The sequence below is a fragment of the Monomorium pharaonis genome, chromosome 1 (genome assembly GCF_013373865.1).
Source record: "Monomorium pharaonis isolate MP-MQ-018 chromosome 1, ASM1337386v2, whole genome shotgun sequence".
Classification (NCBI taxonomy): Eukaryota; Metazoa; Arthropoda; class Insecta; order Hymenoptera; family Formicidae; genus Monomorium; species Monomorium pharaonis.
In genome coordinates this window covers 32,853,058-32,872,323 of record NC_050467.1, presented here as the reverse complement: position 1 = coordinate 32,872,323, position 19,266 = coordinate 32,853,058, and the positions used below count along the sequence as shown (strand labels likewise).

The following is a 19,266-nucleotide window of genomic DNA, read 5'->3' as shown; positions in this document are numbered from 1 at the left end:
CAAAGTTTCACGTTTCCTCACAAAAAATGAGCAATAAAGTATCTAAACATAAGCAAAAAAATAAATAACCGTTTCCTCCATCTGCAACCCATACCGTAGCACGTCTAGCATGATAGAAAAAATTATTTATCTCTTAAACCCAAAGGAAAGATAACCTACGCGATAGGTCGGATCCCTTCGATAAAATTAAAGGAATGTGGGAGGAAACAGAGAAACTTTCGACAGACTACTCAACGTATGATTGGTCAAAAGAGAAAATTATTTTTTCAATAAGAAAACGTAGAATTCACCCACCACACAATCCTGAAAAAGAAGCCTACCAATTAGAATATTTGAACTACCTACATTTGGATCCTCCCCTTGTAAAACTCTGTATATATAATACCAAATCTTGAAGAAAATCAGTAAGTAATAATCAGTTAGTTGAGAGTAGTTAGTTGTGAGTTCAGTTTAGAGTTTTTAGTCAGTTCAGTTAATAAGAGAGTTAGTTAGTTAGTAATCATGTAGAATCAGTGCGCAAGTAAACTTTAGTGCCGTTCCATCCGGTCAAAAAATCCCTTCGATTCCAACGGATTTATTCGAGAACCAGTAATGAGTAAGTCCTACAATCACAATTTCTTTTTTTGTTTTTACGTTACTCATCTACTCCCTTCCGTTTTAATTTTTTAAGACACGTTCCTATTATTTTATAAATAATTTCCCACTTAGTGTTCCTCGATCTCCTCCTCTCCAGCTACCACCTTCAAAGAACTTAGTGTTCCTCGACTCTTCTCTCCAGCTACCACCTTCGAAGAACTTAATGTTCCTCGACTCTCCTCTCCAGCTACCAGCTTCAAAGAACTTAGTGTTCCTCGACCTTCCTCTTTGCCTTCAATTACTGAAGAACATGAACACGTTTCCTCAGATATTCCCAACATATTCTCTTTCTAGTTCACCTCCTCCTTCTTTAAGTTACTCTCCCATAAGTTCCACTGAATCCGAAGACATTCCACCCCCACTCTCCCCCGCTATGCTTTATCCTCTTATGACTCCAAGCATCTCTGTTTTCCCCATCTAACCATTTAATAAACCCTTCGTTTATTTCTTTGCTCCGCGTTTACCGTTAATACTGTAGAATTAAAAAACAAAAATCTTTGTTTCCCTTTCTCCGCCCACCACATACTTATTTAATATTTGTACAACTATATACATACTCACTATGCATTTTAAATTTAATTATACCGTTATTACAAAATTGTCAAATCACGACTTCAGCGCTTATTTGTATTTCTTTTTATTTTCATTTTTATTTGTTATTAGAATAAATACTTTTGTTAATTTTATGTGAAACTTTATCATTTATTTTAATTAATAACGACCTCGCCTATCCCAAACAAAGACTGCATCTGGTCCGATCCCGAGTTAAAGCGATTCAATTTGTTGACTCGAAACTTGGACCGACGGACGTACGACTCGAAACGGGTTATAGCGGGCCTATCGGCATGTTGACCTATATTTTTGAGTCATAAAAAGTGCGTTCGACCCGAGGCACATACCCTCTCTTAAACTGTGTGCCTACGGGAATTCTACACGTTTTGTTACGTTCTTCCTTGCCTTACCTGTTCTCCCTGAAATATCCTTTCTACCGAATAAAGAGTTAAATCCTATAAGGCTGGACGTAACAGTATATAATTTTAAATTTAAAAAATATTCTTTTTGATTCTATTAAATATTTACTAAGATGTCATTTTCGTTGCAAAGAAAATTGAATTTTTTATTTTAAAAAGACAATTTACTTGATTCTATTAATAGTACTCTAAATCTCATAAAATCTTTATTTGAATGTAGAAAATGCAATGATTTAAATTAATTTACTATATATAATACACATATTTACATGGAATTAAATATTTTTATTTAAATAAAATTATTATTTACTTTAATGAAATATAATAATTTCAAGCAATTCTATTTACTTCGTTCAAAAATGTTTTTGTCTCAGTGTAGGACATATTTATAACAATATAGGAGTTGGGTACAAGATAATATTTCTTTTAACTAAATTAATTTTTATTATGTATTGAATAAAGCATACCTGTCGTAAATTTCTACAGCGTTGATTGTCAAATAGCCAGCAGCCAATCCAAATAATACAAATTGAACTGCAAAAGCAAGCACCTTTGAAAGCAATTTTATGTATTGTTTGTTATAAAACATAATTACTAATAATAAGATCCGCGAGACATTCCGGACATTCTCACAAAAATAATAACAAATACAAAGACGGTTGATTGTATCAATAATCTTCAAAAATATATAAGTTCAAGCGAATATGCTGACTGTCGTATCACTTCACGTTCGCGACACTACTTGGAAACTGTATGTATATATTAAATAAGATATTTAACGCAAAACGTTTTAATTATTATAGTTTTACATCTTTTAGCATGAATAATATCTTTGCTAAATGCGGCTTTGTGACTAAGGATAACCTCTTAATCAGAAATTTTACGAAGTTGTACAAAATATTAAAAAATATCGCGTAATTTATATTATGTAACAATTGTTTCGCTAACTTTATCCAATATTTTATGAAAATTATAAAGAAAAATTACCTTTATACCAATTACGCTTCAATATAATTAATTCTGTTAACATACATATATCACTATGCGGACACATGCGGGTCCGTTGGTCTGCGTTGGTCCGTACTTCGTACCACTCCGTACTAGGACAGTATAATGATTCGACGTATGCAGATGTCGTTAGTATACGTACCGTTTCCGTATCTTGAGTCAAACCTGAGATTATACGCGCGCGGAAGAAAATCGAATAATACTGTAAAAGATATTATAGCGATGATCTCAACATTCTACGATGATCACAGTACATTGAGTATTAAAATGGGATGATACATAGGATATCATGTGCTGTAGGTTATTTTCACGAGTTGAACTTAGAATAATTTCAATTGATTCAGGTTGAAGTTGGAATATTTACGCGATCTTACTTTAGAGAGACTCGAGGTGGCAATTTCTCCCTTCATTTATTAATTAGTTCTGCTTTATAATTATAGAACGTAAGTGCGACCGTAGCGAGTGCATACGTGCGAATTCAATCTAATCAAACGAACACGATCAATTGTGAAGGTGCGAGTTCTCATTAAATACATAATTCTCTTTTCTTTTTATCATTAAAATTAGTGCAACTAAATCAAGTTCTTTTTCTTTTTTTCTTTTCCTCTTTTTCTCCGCGTCGCGAGTGAAACATCGGTGGTGCTTCAGTTCAGTTACCTTCCTTCTATAGTCATTGCGAGTGGTGAATCATGGCACAGAGTTGCAGTTCCGTACGGAACGCGGCGGCCCCCGTCACCCGCTGAGAGAGCGCGTTTCAGCGTTCTCTCGCAATACACGGGCGCTTTAGTTCTCTCTCTCTCTCTCTCTCTCTGTCGTTATCCATCCCGCGGGAGACACACAAGCCAACGGTGCGGGAAGGTGCGCGCTGCGAAGCGTACGACCTTCCCTGTCAACTGCCCCTACGAAGCAGTGTTGTTAGACGGGACGATTTTTCTCGCGCATGCACGTCAAATATAACATTATTAAGTATAAAAATCTGATTTATATAGGTTTTTTAGGAGCCCTACATTTTGTCTACATATTGAAACATTATATAAAATTTTTTTTTTAAGTCAAGATTGTACAAAATCAAATAAAATAGACAATTTATACTGCGAATTCTCGCGCATGCACGAGAAAAACCGTCCCGTCTAACAACACTGCTACGAAGTCGTAAGACTTTAGCGTAGGCGTAGGGCTGCCGGCGCGCTATATGCGTTCCGCCATAAGAGACAGCACCGGAGCGGACACCATTTGCCGCTGCAAACCAGACGCCTACACCCAAGTCTATGGTGTGAGGTATTCGTCTCCCGTCCTAGACCGATCCACGCTTTAGAGCGATCCAGCGCCCTCCGAATAAATTAAATCGCAATTTTTTATTCTGCGTATCTATCAAATAAAGAGAACTAAACAAAATGGCATTTCCCGCTACAGGATGAAAAGATCAATTAATAAAAAATATAATTAATTCAAATCAAGAGACACGGTAGTGTCTCGCGCCAAGTGAACGCGCAGCGCGAGACCGCTCCGTGTATACGCGAATACGCGACTTGCGAGCACCTGAGATTATCAGATCTCAATAACGACTAAACCGATCGAGTTCTAACTAAACTCAATCGAAAGTTTGGGTTTGATTTCTATAAGAAAACTATTTTTATTTTTACTCTACGTGCCCTACGAGTGGAGATATTTTGACGCAAATACCGAATTTTAAATTTTTAATTTAAGATACGTCATCATCGTTGATGCCCAGTACATGAATTTAACACCAGAGGGCATTAAGATTTACCTGTGACAGGTCTCTTCTAAAGTATTGATGTATGCTATAAGTATACTGATATGATGATAAATCGCTGTTATTCGCTTTGCGAGAGTAAAAAATAAATAAATATTGAGTAATATGTCTATAAATCATACAATTAATAATAATAATCTTTTATAAGAAAAGTCGTGTAGATCCGAAAAGTGCACGTTTTGTCATCGCTTTTCCACGTAAGTGATTGACGTTTAAATCCGCTACAAGTTTCACGGCGATGATGTGACAGTTCGTGGTTAATGACGCGTGCGAGGTTAATAGTTAGTTATTTGTGTTTTTGTACGCGTATTATATTGCAAAGGAAAATATGGCTGTGCTGAATTTGGAGATTGGTTAACGTACTGTGCGTTGTAGAATCAGGACACATTGCCTGTTTTTCATTGTGCAATAGGCTTTACTTAAAAATTAATTAAATTATAATTGTGACAATGGTAAGTATTATATATTTTAAATTTTCTTATGATATAATATTATTTTGTGTATGATGCAACTATATAAAATATATATAATTTTATAAAAATATTACACATTTACATACATTTTATACTTTTATTTAGGGTGCTTTTCATTTACTGACACAAGTCGACACAAGTGTCGTCCTGTCTTTGTCACTCATTAAATACAAAAAAGATAGAATGACATTTGTGTCGACTTGTGACAATAAATAGAAAGCACCCATAAATATTTATATATAATTATCATTAGGTGATATTAAATATGTACATAATGCAGGTGTATGTACAGAGTTATTTTTATATTATTTTCATATTATGTAACATTATTTCTTTTATTTTTATAGTTGCATTTACTGTTTCAAGAGAGAGAAAGACAATGTGCAGCAATTCATGCAAGCAGAATTTTAAAGCGAAGAATTCGAGACATGTCAAACCCATTTACTCTTCCTGAAAAAGAGTGGGTATGTATCGCCTAACACAACAATTAACATTATTTCTCACAGAGGAATTAAGTCCACATCTTCCTCCACGTATAAAAGTAACAGCAATTTCGAATGAAATCAAGGTAAAGTATTAGTTATAAATAATTCAATAGCTGTAAAGAAATGAAATATAGAAAAAATATTTGTTTTTTATCGTTCTATGAAAAAATTTTAAAGCAGTTTTATTTTATATAACTAAAATTTAAGTAAAATTGTTTTATTTATTTATAAAATTATATTTTTCTTTGAATTACATATATATATATATGTATAATAAAAGTTTTTAATAGCTTTTTTCAAATTACTATTTTGTTGACATTATTTTGCAAATTATCATTTTAAGTAATTGTGTATATCTTATGAGATTATTCATATTCTTTTTCAAATTGTAAACTTTTTTTTCAACTGCAGGTTTATAAAATTTAATTTTTCTAAAAAAATTAAATTATCAGTTTTTAAATTATAAATGAATTAAAATTAATAACTTATTCAAAATTTTTTGTACGCCTCACATCCATTGACAAAGAAAATTATTGCTCTTTTGTATAATGTCTAATAATTGATTCAGGTACTGTGTGCCTTGAATTTCTATGCCTAAGGAAGTTATCAAAAGGCTGTTGGAATTGATAGTAGATTGGGTATAGCTCAGCCTACTGTAAGTATCATACTTAAAGAAGTTATAACAGCTATAAATGAATATTTATTAAGGCGATGGATACAGTTTCCGACAACTCCACAAGAAATACAAAAAATTATACAAAAGTAAATAACAATTTATAAGTATTCTATATCAAAATTACTTAATCATTATGTAATTCTTATTAGATAAATGAAAAAACTTACAGCTAATCAAAATAAAATATATGTAGTAAATACAATAATTATTTAAAAATATAAAATAACCATAAAATTAATAAATCAGAAACACAAAATTAAAACGAAACAATCGTATTAAAACATTTTCTTATATTATTGTTATAATAATATTATGTTAATATTATTGTTATATTAATTATTCGACTCCATATCCACATCTTCTAAGTTCTCTGTTACCTGTAACAATTAAAACAAAAAATTAAAAACACTTATAAGTTATTATATATTATATTTTCCAGAAATTATAATAAGACTAGAATTCCAGGATTAGTAGGATTCGTAGATGGAACAAACGTAGCAATAAAAATTCCCACTTTACATGAAGGATTGTATGTAAACAGGAAAGGTTTTCATGCTCAGCATGTGCAAATTGTGAGTATAATTTTATTTTCTAATACTAGGGTGCGTTCAGAATGAACGCCCGAGCGACGATATTTCACCCAGAGCCGTTCCGTTTAGCGGGATGACTCGCTCGAGCGAATCGCTCAAGTACGTTCAGATTAACTTTTGATAATCGCCCGAGCGACAACTTTTCGCCCCGCTAGAAAGTACGACGAAAAATGCCCCGCATGCGCAGTTGACTCAACCGATTATTTTTGTTATGATTCCTCTAACCATAAAAACAAGCTTACACTCTCTGTCGAGCCGGGTACACAACACGTCATGTACGTGTGAGAGTCTTCACTTTTGTCGTCAGTTAGCCTTTTGTCGTGATAAGTCGCTTTTGTCGTTGTTGTTGTCTTTTGTCGTAAACTATTTTTCATTGACGACTTGAGGTGAGGTATACGCGTGGGTGTCAGATAGCCATAATTCCCTGCGGAGACTACGTATTAATTAATAACATACGCCTATTCTTCACAAGATTTCGGAGGAACAAACCTTCCCTCTTCCAAAAAACTTGACGTGCACGCAATTCTTGTCAGGTATGTATGCGTGAGAAATTAGAAATAATGACATCGATTGATACAACTACAATTTTTATTGGGAATTAAATCCAGTTATAATCGTAAATTATAATACACACATATTGATTAAGCATTAATTGTTAGCATGCGCGGACTTGGATTTAATTCCCAATAAAAGTTGTATCAATCGATGTCATTATTTTTGTGTATTATAATTGTGTTATAATGTGTGTTATAATCGTAGATTATAATACATATATATTGATTATATAAACTTATATAAACAGATCGCGTATTTGCGTTGAAGGCTTGGGACAACGTTAGTGAAAGAGGAGATATTTTTTATACACGGCGGTTATAATTCAAGGTATGTTTATGAATAATACTTTGAATTATAATAATAAACATGCATTTTTTATTTTAGATATTATACACTTCTCGCAAAAATTAAAGGAACAAAAAAATTTTCTAAATTTTTTGCCAATTTTCAACAGGCTGTATTTTAGTGAAAAATGGTCGTACAGGAAATAAAAAAACATAGCTTTTGAAGCTTGAAGACTCTAGTTTTAGAATTTTTTGGTTAAAAATTTTTTTGAGCACCGGTAGCCATGCAATTCTTGGATAAAGCACGAAAAAAAAATTTTTTTAATTTTTTACATTTTTTTTTCGCTCTACGGGCATGAAAAAAATTTTTCGAGTTAAACCAATGCATAGGTCGCATAGCCTGTTTATTCAGCTTCAATTTGCTTTTTTCGAAAGTCAGATACGACTATTTGTCTTCGAGATATCGAATTTTGAATGCAAAAGGATCCTTTTTCACTCAACTGCCGATATCTCTGAAACTACTGGTCGCCTAGCGAGCTGACGAGCGGTTTCGTCTTCTGCAGAAAATTTCTTACAAAAATCTGTCATGGTTGATTGAAAAAAAAATTTTGTCCCACCTGAAACGATAACGTGAAAAAAGAGCAAAAAAATGCCATTTTCCCCTTTTTTGGTAAATCGACTGTGTCTTCGACAATATTGGGGCAAAAGCTTAGGTTAGAAGAAAATTTTACAGTCTAATGTACCCCAAAGACCCCCCTAAATTTTTAGATCGATCGGTTCAGCGGTTTCCCCGGACCGATTGATTGAAATTTTGAAAAAATTAAGGGAACAAGACTTTGTTCCTTAAATTTGACCTAATCTTTTTAAAATTCAATAATTTCATTTTTTTTTACTTTTTACTCAATTTTGAGTTTTTTGAAGATTGAGTAACAAAAAAAAATCCAAAAAAATTTTTTCAAAAATTTTTATTCAAAAACATTACATTGTTGAGGCATCCTGCAATGAGTCCTGACCTGAATCCGATAGAGCACATCTGGGACATATTGGGCCGCCGATTGCGTCAAAATTATCCGAATCTGAATAATTTGGCAGCATTAGAGAACGCTTTGATAAGAATTTGGCGTCAGATCCCTCAACAGATGATCCGAAATTGCATTTCGAATATGCGACAAAGATTGCAAGCTGTGATTAGGAGTAGAGGCGGGAACACTCGATACTGAACACGAGACACACACACTTTACACACACACACACAAACACACACACACACACACTTTAGAAAATGAGTTTGGAGTCGCAAAATACTGTGGAGCTGACGAACCACGGGGTCTCATTTTTTTCGAAGAATCATTAACACACGTGCGTAAGCACAAAAGAAGCGTAAATCCGACCGTGCAACCTCCACGTGGTATGCTTTGGATAACGCTAATGCCGGCGGTAAATCAATCATCAATCAAAATTTTCGTCAGAAAGTTTGATTTTCTTAAAAACGAAAAAAAAGAAATTTTTTTTCAAATTTTTTTTTAAATTTTCAAAAAAAAATTTTTTGGAAATTTTCGAAATTTTTGAAAAAATTTTTTTGGATTTTTTTTTGTTACTCAATTTTCAAAAAACTCAAAATTGAGTAAAAAGTAAAAAAAAATGAAATTATTGAATTTTAAAAAGATTAGGTCAAATTTAAGGAACAAAGTCTTGTTCCCTTAATTTTTTCAAAATTTCAATCAATCGGTCCGGGGAAACCGCTGAACCGATCGATCTAAAAATTTAGAGGGGTCTTTGGGGTACATTAGACTGTAAAATTTTCTTCTAACCTAAGCTTTTGCCCCAATATTGTCGAAGACACAGTCGATTTACCAAAAAAGGGGAAAATGGCATTTTTTTGCTCTTTTTTCACGTTACCGTTTCAGGTGGGACAAAATTTTTTTTTCAATCAACCATGACAGATTTTTGTAAGAAATTTTCTCCAGAAAACGAAACCGCTCGTCAGCTCGCTAGGCGACCAGTAGTTTCAGAGATATCGGCAGTTGAGTGAAAAAGGGTCCTTTTGCATTCAAAATTCGATATCTCGAAGACAAATAGTCGTATCTGACTTCCGAAAAAGCAAATTGAAGCTGAATGAACAGGCTATGCGACCTATGCATTGGTTTAGCTCGAAAAATTTTTTTCATGCCCGTAGAGCGAAAAAAAGAATGTAAAAAATTTTGAAAATTTTTTCTTCGTGCTTTATCCAAGAATTGCATGGCTACCGGTGCTCAGAAAAATTTTTAACCAAAAAATTCTAAAACTAGAGTCTTCAAGCTTCAAAAGCTATGTTTTTTTATTTCCTGTACGACCATTTTTCACTAAAATACAGCCTGTTGAAAATTGGCAAAAAATTTAGAAAATTTTTTTGTTCCTTTAATTTTTGCGAGAAGTGTACTTTACTTTAAATATTATACTTTCCTAAATAAATACTTACCTCTTACGGAAAAACACCTTTGCAATTATAAATAATTTATTTTTTTTTTACTTTAGTATTTTGACACGATTGATTATCAATATGGATCCAATTATCGAAACGATAATGAGCGTGGTAACGCTATATTCATTCAATTTTAATGATGAAGATTCTGACGACGATGAAGACACCGAATTACTCGAATTGCAATTACATGAATTACGCAGACGTCTTGAAACTGAAAAAAATAAGCCTAATCGAGTGGAGATGTTTGTTGAACGTACAATCGCAAACAGCACAGCTTTGGAATTTCAAAGCCATTTCCGTATGTCTGTGGAGACATTTGAATGGCTATACAGAACTGTCGCACCTGAACTCCAAAGTGCTCGAATAAGTGGACGCCAAATGGTTGATCCAAAAACAAATACTCGCTGTGCTTTGGCTGTTGGTAACTCCTGATAGTTACAGGTATTTAATTTCTAATCAATATTCTAATATATTAATTAAATTAAAAAATAAGTATTTACATATGTCTACAATTCTTTTATTATTATATACTCAGTAATTTCTTTTACTTATTTTAGATCAATCGGCAATCGTTTCAATATGGGAAAAAGCAGCATATTTGTCAGTTTTGTCAGGGTGATTAGAGCCATAAATGGCCTGGCTCCTCGCCTCATAATTTGGCCTTCCGGGGAAAAAGCTATTCAATGTGAGAACAAATTTTATCACATGGCGCGTATCAGAGGGGTAGTAGGAGCTATCGATGGCACATATGTGCCAATTAAAGCACCATCGGAGAACCCAGAAACTTATATAAATAGAAAGTGCTTCCACGGTATAACTCTACAGTGCATCTGCGACAGTTCCATGATGTTCACTAATTGTTTTACAATTGCTATCCAAGTTCTGTCTCAGACGTCAGAATTTTTAGAAATTCCAATATATACAGAGAGTTCATGGAACGTCCGTATAATTATTTTCAAGGCAACAGATTTGTAATTGGGGATAAAGCATATCCCGTATATACATGGTGTGTGCCTCCGTATATTGATCGAGGTAATTTGGCCAAATGGCAAACTAATTTTAATTCTGCACATGCCAAGACAAGACAAGTGATTGAACCATTCGCATTACTGTTCGGAAGATTTCGACGTCTAAAATATTTAGACATGAATAGGATTGATCTGATTCCTGCAACAATAATCGCAGTATGCGTACTGCATAATATATGTTTACATCATTCAGATCATTTAGCTGAGATGTATGAGGCTGAGGGAAGAGCTTTTATGTTTGGAAATGAAAATAATATAAATAATGAGGAAAACGTTAATATAAATGATGGAGAAAACGTTAATATTGCCCAAGAAGGCATTAGATTCCGTAACAGATTAGCACGAAATCTAGCGCAAAATTTTGAATAAAGCACAGTACGCCTGTGATAATAATAAATATATGGTAACAAATATGTCGACGAAGTTAATGTATTTAAACATTTGATACAAGTAGTATATGTTACATTGTACATTTAACGTTTTTATGACATATTAGATTTTTTTAATTATATGTAATTAAACTTTTAAAATGTTAAATATAACAATGTTCAGTTGTATACTTTGAAGACATGTTAAATAAATAGAATTACAGCCTACAAATTATTTTAATATTAATATATTAATACTGTTTTTTTATCACGTTGTTAAATAGGAACATTTTAATTACATATAAGATACCACTATTAAGAATGTCGAATACGTTTAAAAATATAAAACATATCACATTAATATGAAACTTACAAAACAAAATATTTTTATTCCGCTTCGGTAAAAATGATTATATTGATCACATACAATCATGCATGATCATTTAAATACCATTTAAATATTCATAATTTAATATATTGTTTCATATGAATATAAAGCATACAAGATTGCACATAAACTATACCTATACCAACAAAACAAAAATATATATGACCATGCATGATTATAAATTTCGAAAACCGTGTTAACATTTTTCATTAAGTAAAAACCTCTAATCAGAGTATCAAAAACTATATAGCATCGTTAAAAAAACTGTTTTTTACTGAAAGAAACATGTAGTTTTAATTGAATAAGGCCTGATTGCACTAACATTATTTTGGTTTTAAGCGAGAATTGTATATGTGTTTATCTTTATTTATTTAGAAAGAAAAATAAAAATGGATAGATGTTTAAATCTTGCTTAAAGCCAAAATAACATTAGTGCAACCGAGCTTAATACTTTCAATTTCAAGCTGTAATTTGTGCAAAACGTTTGCATTTGTTTAGACATGAATAGGATTGATCTGATTCCTGCAACAATAATCGCAGTTTGCGTACTGCATAATATATGTTTACATCATTCAGACCATTTAGCTGAGATGTATGAGGCTGAGGGAAGAGCTTTTATATTCGGAAATGAAAATAATGTAAATAATGAGGAAAACGTTAATATTGCTCAAGAAGGAATTAGATTCCGTTTTTGATATTTTGATTGGACCGTTTTACTTAATAAAAAAGTTAAGTTAATCTTAATAAAAAAATTCTTTAAAATAAAATGACAGCTTGCCATGTTACATATAAAATAACAAAAAATAAATATACATGTGTATACATGTAAAAATAAAAAAAGGATACTTTTACGCAAATATAAAGGGGATACTTCTACCAATCTAAATGTGATCTGTTGGCTTCTTATTTTCCTTCTCGTCATTGGATCTAAAATGTAAACATATAATTAGCATAGTTAAATGCACTTTTTATATTATATATATTTCACAAAAATAGATAGTAGTTACAATTTTTACCTTTTTTTTCCAACGTAAATTGCAAAACATTCAGCAATTTGATTCAATGCAGCGATGGCTTTATCTTGCTGTTCCATTTTATCTTTATGTTGTTGTTCTCTTCGTTTTTCCCTTTCTGCTGTATTTGATTCGTAAGACATTAATTGCTTTTCAAGCAGGTTCCGTTTTTGCCTCTTTGGCGTGTCAAATGTATTTTTATCCTCCGTGGTAATTATCTTTTCATTCAACGATTCATCTATCAAGGAAACATTTTCTTGACCTTTTAATGATGAAGAGCAACGGGTTTTACATTTGCATCGTTGCCAAAAATTGCATCAAATTCTTCCAAGTAATCAAATTTTATTTGATCCGCACCTGTTTTTTTATTTGACATATTGTCTTTTTTCTTCATATATGCGGTTTTTAAATACTTAAACTTATTATTGCATTGATCACTGCTGTGATGTCCTAGTTCCGCACCAATTATTTGCCACACTTTTTCGTTCTTCATAACCGTGGATTGAAAATCTGGTTTGTGATTTTTATATGCCTCTATTAGTTGCAATATCTGTGATCTGTCCCAATGATTTCGATCAGATTGGGAGTTTTCTAAAAATGAGACAGGACTGGTTGATGGCATATGCACCATTTAGTCGATTGATTATCAAGTGAGATGGGACTGGTTGATGCAGTACATTCATCATTTGAAGAATTAATTTCAATATTAAAAATTCGTGTCGCAACTTTAAACTACATGTAGATTAATGTTCCATCTGAAGTAATAATGGAAATGTGATTTAATTTTCGTGGCATTTATTATTTGTATTATAAATATAATATTATAATATAATATATAAACAAATTGTATCAGACTCCACCAAAAATGACGAGATAAATGGTTTCGAGTTTAAAGCCTTTGGTTTTTCTATAACCTCAAAACGTAAAAGATATAAAATTACCTTGTGTATCTTGAACCAGTACGTCTCCCTTCTCATTTTGTATTGCAGTACCGTTTTCTGCGGTGACGAGAACATATTTAGCGGTATCACTCATCTTCAAATCAATTATCTTTTTTGGTCGCAGCGTAATAATTTACTCTATCATTTCTACCGTTTACATCAATCACTCTGGCCGTTCTAAATGAGCGGATGAAAACGTGACGCCATGCAACGCTCGCGAACGCCCTACCCAGAGCGATACGCCCGGCATTCTGAACGCACCCCTACTTACCCAGCTAACCATTTACTGCCAAATTGTCAGCAGACTGCTAAAAATTTCTTGCGGAATCAGGTTGCCAAAACCATGGCCTACTGTGTCCTCGAGTGCGCCCAAATTGCAAGCAAAAATTGTTATCAAATCCTGATGTTGGATTAATGCTGTTTTGAAATACGCGCCCACAACGCGTTTTCTGCAGCGTGCTTGGCCCTACTCCCCCGCCCTTTGCGCTGCGCTTATGCGCAGGCCACGCGCGTGCTAGCGCGCACTTGAGCGGCGTCATCCTTAGAGTGAGGACGAACTTCTTTAGGACAAACTTCTCTAGAACTTTCTTTGTTTTCTTATTGTGAAACTATAACTCGAGCAACCGTATGTTAACGTGTGTTATATATAATAAAAGTCTTTTTAGTACGTGGTTCTATTGTTGCTTGCACATATCCTTCCGTCACCTGATATCAAATTGGGTGCAGCACCAGAGCAGACCTGTCACTAGCAATACAATGACAGATTCACGCAGCAAATTGAGAACAGATGTTGCAACGTAAACACAGCAGATTTACGCCAAATATGCAACAGATCTGTATTCATAAATGATGACAGATTGGCGACAGATTTGTCGAATCTTTTCATTTCTTTTTTCATCACAGTTATAATTTTATTTGAGAATCGATGTAAGCAATCTCCTGGGAAGATTTATTAATTCAGGAGTAAAAACAGATTAAATAATTTACCCAATCCTCTCCTTAGCATCTAATATTTCCTATAGGAGGGCCTCAATTGACCTATCTATTTTCTCCCTTTATATCGCAGGTATATCATCTATTCTAGGTACAATTAATTTCATTAAATTTCTTTGTAGTTAAATCTCACTCCCCAAAAAATGAAAATACTACCAGTTCTGTATCATAAAAGTATAATGTGGCGGTCTTCCGTCACATCGGACTCCTCCGCAGGTGCAGCGAAGGAAGATAATTTTTGCTTACCTTAGTCGCGTTGCGAGTGGTCTTTATGTAGCGAGTTGACTGCATTTTACTCCCGAGAAAGTAAGCCGCCTATCGACGGTGCCGCACTTTTTATTGCCAATTTGACATTTCGACAGATCTGCTGCATTTCTGGTATCAATCTGTCGCGTACTTTGACACACAAATGTTGTTGCATTTCTACAGACAATTTGCTGACATTGTTTTCACTTTGGTGTTTGTCGTCAATCTGTTATCAATACTTTCAATAAATCTGCTCGCAGTTCACTATTATTTTGTCATGTATTCTGATGACAGACGTTGCTAAATATTTGCTGAATATCTGCTAATAGTGTTTGCAATGACAAGATATGTTTCTCATTTGTCGCCTTTTTGGCAACAGAATCTGTTGCCAACATTTGTCACAGCAAAAATGGTTATAGGGGTATATCATTATTGCTGTTCTCTTTTTGTCATTTGGTATCAATAACAAAAATATATAATATAAATTTTGATTTTTTTACAGATTTGTGATGCAGATTTAAAAATATTAAATATTTTAGCAAGGTAGCCCGGTTCCACCCACGATTCTTTCATATGGAGAAATTGCTACGCCCGGCATCTTTTCCAGGCATGTTATGAGGCTGGAGATCATTGTTGGTTCGGTAATAACAATTATAAGCAAACTACTTTATTTATAAAAATGACTGAAGTATGTTTCGACTATATATGAAGATAAATTATTGAATTTTTTTTTAAAGATTTACTTGTTCAAAAGTTAAATTATGATTTCAAATTGAATTAATTTTTTTGAAATACATAAGTTATATAATGCATTAAAATTTAATATAGATTCTATTATTTATATCTTTTATTTTCGAATTTTTTATGAAAGTTTTAGAGTAATTAATTTCTTTATTTCAATTTTAAGGTGATTATGGTTATCCTTTGGAGCCATGATTGCTAACACCGTTTTCAGAGCCGCAACCTGGCACAATAGAAGAACATTTTAATGCACGTCATAGTAGCACTCGAAACACCGTTGAACGTTGCATAGGTGTGTTGAAAAAAAGATTTCGATGTTTGCTTCGATATCGCATCTTAGAATACACGCTACAAAAAGCAGGTCAAATCATAAATGCATGTGCAGTATTGCACAACATGTGTATACAGGCTAAACTGCCTGATCCTGAGGATCCTAATGATGAAGTAATGGCTCTAGAAAATGATTTTTTAAATGATATCGAAATACAGCCGATACCACAAGGTCGAGCTATATTTAATGAAGGCCGACGTGTGCGTGATCAACTCGCTGTCCGATTAATATAAGTGTAACTACCTGTCTGTGGCTGCGGAATAGCTCACGGACGGTTCGAGCGGGGGGGAAAGAAAAGGCAGTCTTTACGCGGTTTTCTTTAGTAAGTCTTTATTTCTAATTCGAGATGTAAGAGAGGAATGAGTACAATCAATTTGGACGCGGACGATATTGTTTAGTGTATTTTGAATGCGGACGAAATCTGTACAAATGTTCTGGTGGTAGCGCGGAGTTTTATGCATGCGGAGCGGTATCGTGGTGATGTGTTTTACCGTCGTTTCGCGGTGCCAGGCATCGGGTACGCGTGTTTCCGAAGCAGCGTGGTTTCGCGGCTGTGGGCGCGGATCCCGGGGCGGAGCGCGGAAACTAGGCCGGTGGAGATATCTGTGAGACGGACTGCGGGTCCGCCTCTGGAGTTAGATTTTTCTGTGGATTTCGGGATGGCCGATCGAGTACGCTCGATTGAGGGCGAGACTCTCGTCCCCGTGTTATGGCCGGTGGGAGGGGAAACAGGCGTACATGAGATTTTACAAGCGGCCAAGTACTCTTGGCGGGGGCAAAGACGCTTTACCCCCACGTGCTTCAATCTATGGTTGTGCCCGACGGTAGGAGATACGGTGGTAGATTTGAAATTAGCGAGGACCGATCACCAAGAACGCTTGGTCGAGGCGAAGACGCTTCACCCCGGGGAATCGGCTTCCTGCTGAAGATGTGCTCTGTCGGATGCCAGGTACGGACGGTATCGAGGCGGATGACAGAAGTGTCACTTGTCGCGATTCCTCCCGGTTTTTATACCCGTGGAGGCGCGAGCTCGGGTACGGTCGTTGCGCTTTCGGTCGTCTCCGTCCTCCGCTTTCCCTACTCCTGTGGCGGAGACGGGCGCGTGCGCGGGGAGACATCGTCGACGCTGCCGTTTGCTCGGTCCTTGGTCGCGGTCATTAGCACAGCGTTTAGGTGAGAGCTGGCGCTTCGCGCCTTTTCGCCTCCTAGTTAGGGCGATCGGCGGCTCTCGCGCCGAGGGACGATGCTTTTCGGCATGCATCGTCACATAAGTACTATTACGTTATTATATATTTTTTATTATATATATATATATATATATATATATATATATATATATATATATATATATATATAAAAGAACAAGAACAACGGAGTCTATATATAAATCATACATAAATTATATATGAGGCTCATATATAATTTATATATAATTATACATGCTGATATGTATAAATCATACATAATTATATAAATTTGGATATAATTATATATAATTGTATGACGTCATATATAATTATATCTGAACCATTTTTTCGTGGGAATTAGTATGTATATCACTGAAAGTCAAAGTATTTCCATTGATTTTGTCGAGTTTTTACTGATTGTGATTTAGAGAGCGCATATGCTAACTTATATTAATTTACAATTTATAAACTATTACATTTTTATTTGTTTAATGTTTTATTAAAAATATTGAACAATTAAAATATTGAACATTATAATAATATAATTATAATTGAACGCAACTGTTAATATTGGTTTAATGATTTAATTTATCGTCGATACTGTCTTGGCCGTCCCCAGTTCACATGAGCGTGGCTTAATTGGAACAAAAAACGCATAAAGCGTTGCTGCTGTCGATATACGCCCGCTCGGGTTCCTCTACGTCTTCGATCTGTAATAATAATAATAATATGATTATAAGTAAAATCAAAGCAAATAAAATTAAATATAAAAATAAAAAAAGATAATTAATTTTTCCAAATTTAATTAATATTGCATTGTAAATTGGTTAAGACATTATTAAAAATATATTGAAAATATATTACTTGGAATATCAGGCAGTTGAGGATTTGCGTGAGAATCAGCGTCATTATTCTGAGGTTCAGCACAAGAATTAGCTCGCGGAGGATTACATGGTCCGGCGACGTCAGCGCGAAGATCTGTCCGCTGAAGACGGTCCGCGCGAGGAACATTGGTTCCTTTGGTATGAGGACCGGCTGTTTTATCAGATCATCCATCATTATCGTCAACACGGTTCGTTTGGACCTCTCCGCGTGTTCCAGTCGAGTGCGTGTTGCAGCAGTCGGTTTAACTGGACGTTCGTTTTCATCTTTTCTAACTGAGAATACGTCGTCTTCCATATCGGTATCAATCTGAAATTTTTAATAAAACAATTATTGTCATATAAATATTTCTTAATCAAATATTGAGAATTAAAAAGAATTACAAATGATTTACTTACGTCAGTAGGAATAGGAGGGTGGTTCTGACTACGGGGCTCCGAGGGGGGGGTGAGGGGCGGGAGGGGGGTATTTGCGAAGAGGGGTATGACGTCACAGGGGGGATGACGTCACGCGGGGGAAGGGGGATAACGTCACACAAACGGATGCCGCCGCTTATCAGTATAAACATTTATGTAAACTACAAGTCAGTTATAACCAGATATAAGCAATTACTTGCCGGTCACCGCTTATCAATATAAGCATTTCTAAGTAAAATAATATGCGAGTTGCAACCTGATATAAACAATTAGGCTCTGCGGCTAGGAGTAGTAATAATAGGTATAAACAATTTTTATCTATGGGTATGGGTCTTTCTGTCGCTTATCAGTATAAACATTTCTAAGTAAAATAATATGCGAGTTGAAATGCGAGAATATTTATCGTACGGAGCGCCGAATCGTCGGCAGCTGATAAATTTATTCGACAGCTCTTGGAATAGCTATAAACAAAAATCGCTAACCACATCCGGTAGCGGCTTGTTATAAACAAATTTTTTATCGCGACAAGGATCGCCGAATTGTCGGCAGCTAATAATTCGACACGTTTCTTCCTGTCGCGGTGTTATCTCCCTGCTTAGCGCTCTTGTTAGAGGTAGCGGCTCGTTATAAAGAAATTAGCGAATGTTTATCGCACGGAGCGCCGAATCGTTGGCAGCTTAAATTTCTAGATAATGAATCGGTAGTGAGCACCGGCAGCTAAAATATCTAAACATTTGATCGACATTTATTGCCCGGCAGCTCTAAGCGGGAAGCTATGCATAACTATAAACAAATGCATGAGACAAAGGGCTAAGA

The 19,266-nt window shown here is 34.5% G+C and overlaps 1 protein-coding gene and 2 long non-coding RNA genes across 7 annotated transcripts in view; 1 reads left to right on the top strand and 2 right to left on the bottom strand.

Annotated features, from left to right (window-relative positions):
• LOC118644825 overlaps nt 1-4,222 on the bottom strand; it is a 42,758-nt gene extending 38,536 nt beyond the window's left edge. For 3 of the 4 annotated variants that reach the window (XR_004962611.1, XM_036284456.1, XM_036284457.1), the window contains exons 1-2: nt 2,595-4,222; nt 2,075-2,141 (exon numbers count right to left, since the gene is read on the bottom strand). Coding sequence is in view for 2 of the 4 variants with exons in the window: in XM_036284456.1 (XP_036140349.1) it covers nt 2,075-2,141; nt 2,595-2,661 (134 nt within the window). In the remaining 2 variants the exon portion in view is untranslated. Of the gene's footprint in view, nt 1-2,031; nt 2,158-2,594 lie in introns of those variants that run through there. The other variant, XR_004962610.1, reaches the window with a different exon arrangement.
• Nucleotides 4,223-4,399: 177 nt separating this feature from the next.
• LOC105838965 lies at nt 4,400-11,540 on the top strand. Of its 2 annotated transcripts, none has more exons than XR_004962613.1 (8): nt 4,400-4,841; nt 5,210-5,430; nt 5,916-6,002; nt 6,463-6,595; nt 7,086-7,146; nt 7,416-7,495; nt 9,967-10,357; nt 10,474-11,540. It is a non-coding gene; the product is annotated as an uncharacterized LOC105838965 (long non-coding RNA). The 2 variants fall into 2 exon arrangements; XR_004962612.1 differs by having other exon boundaries at nt 4,402-4,841; nt 5,916-6,109.
• LOC105840898 lies at nt 11,358-14,976 on the bottom strand. The gene is made up of 4 exons (XR_004962617.1): nt 14,360-14,976; nt 13,655-14,054; nt 12,717-13,468; nt 11,358-12,627 (listed from the first exon to the last, which is right to left on the bottom strand). It is a non-coding gene; the product is annotated as an uncharacterized LOC105840898 (long non-coding RNA).
• Between the last annotated feature and the right edge of the window lie 4,290 nt (nt 14,977-19,266).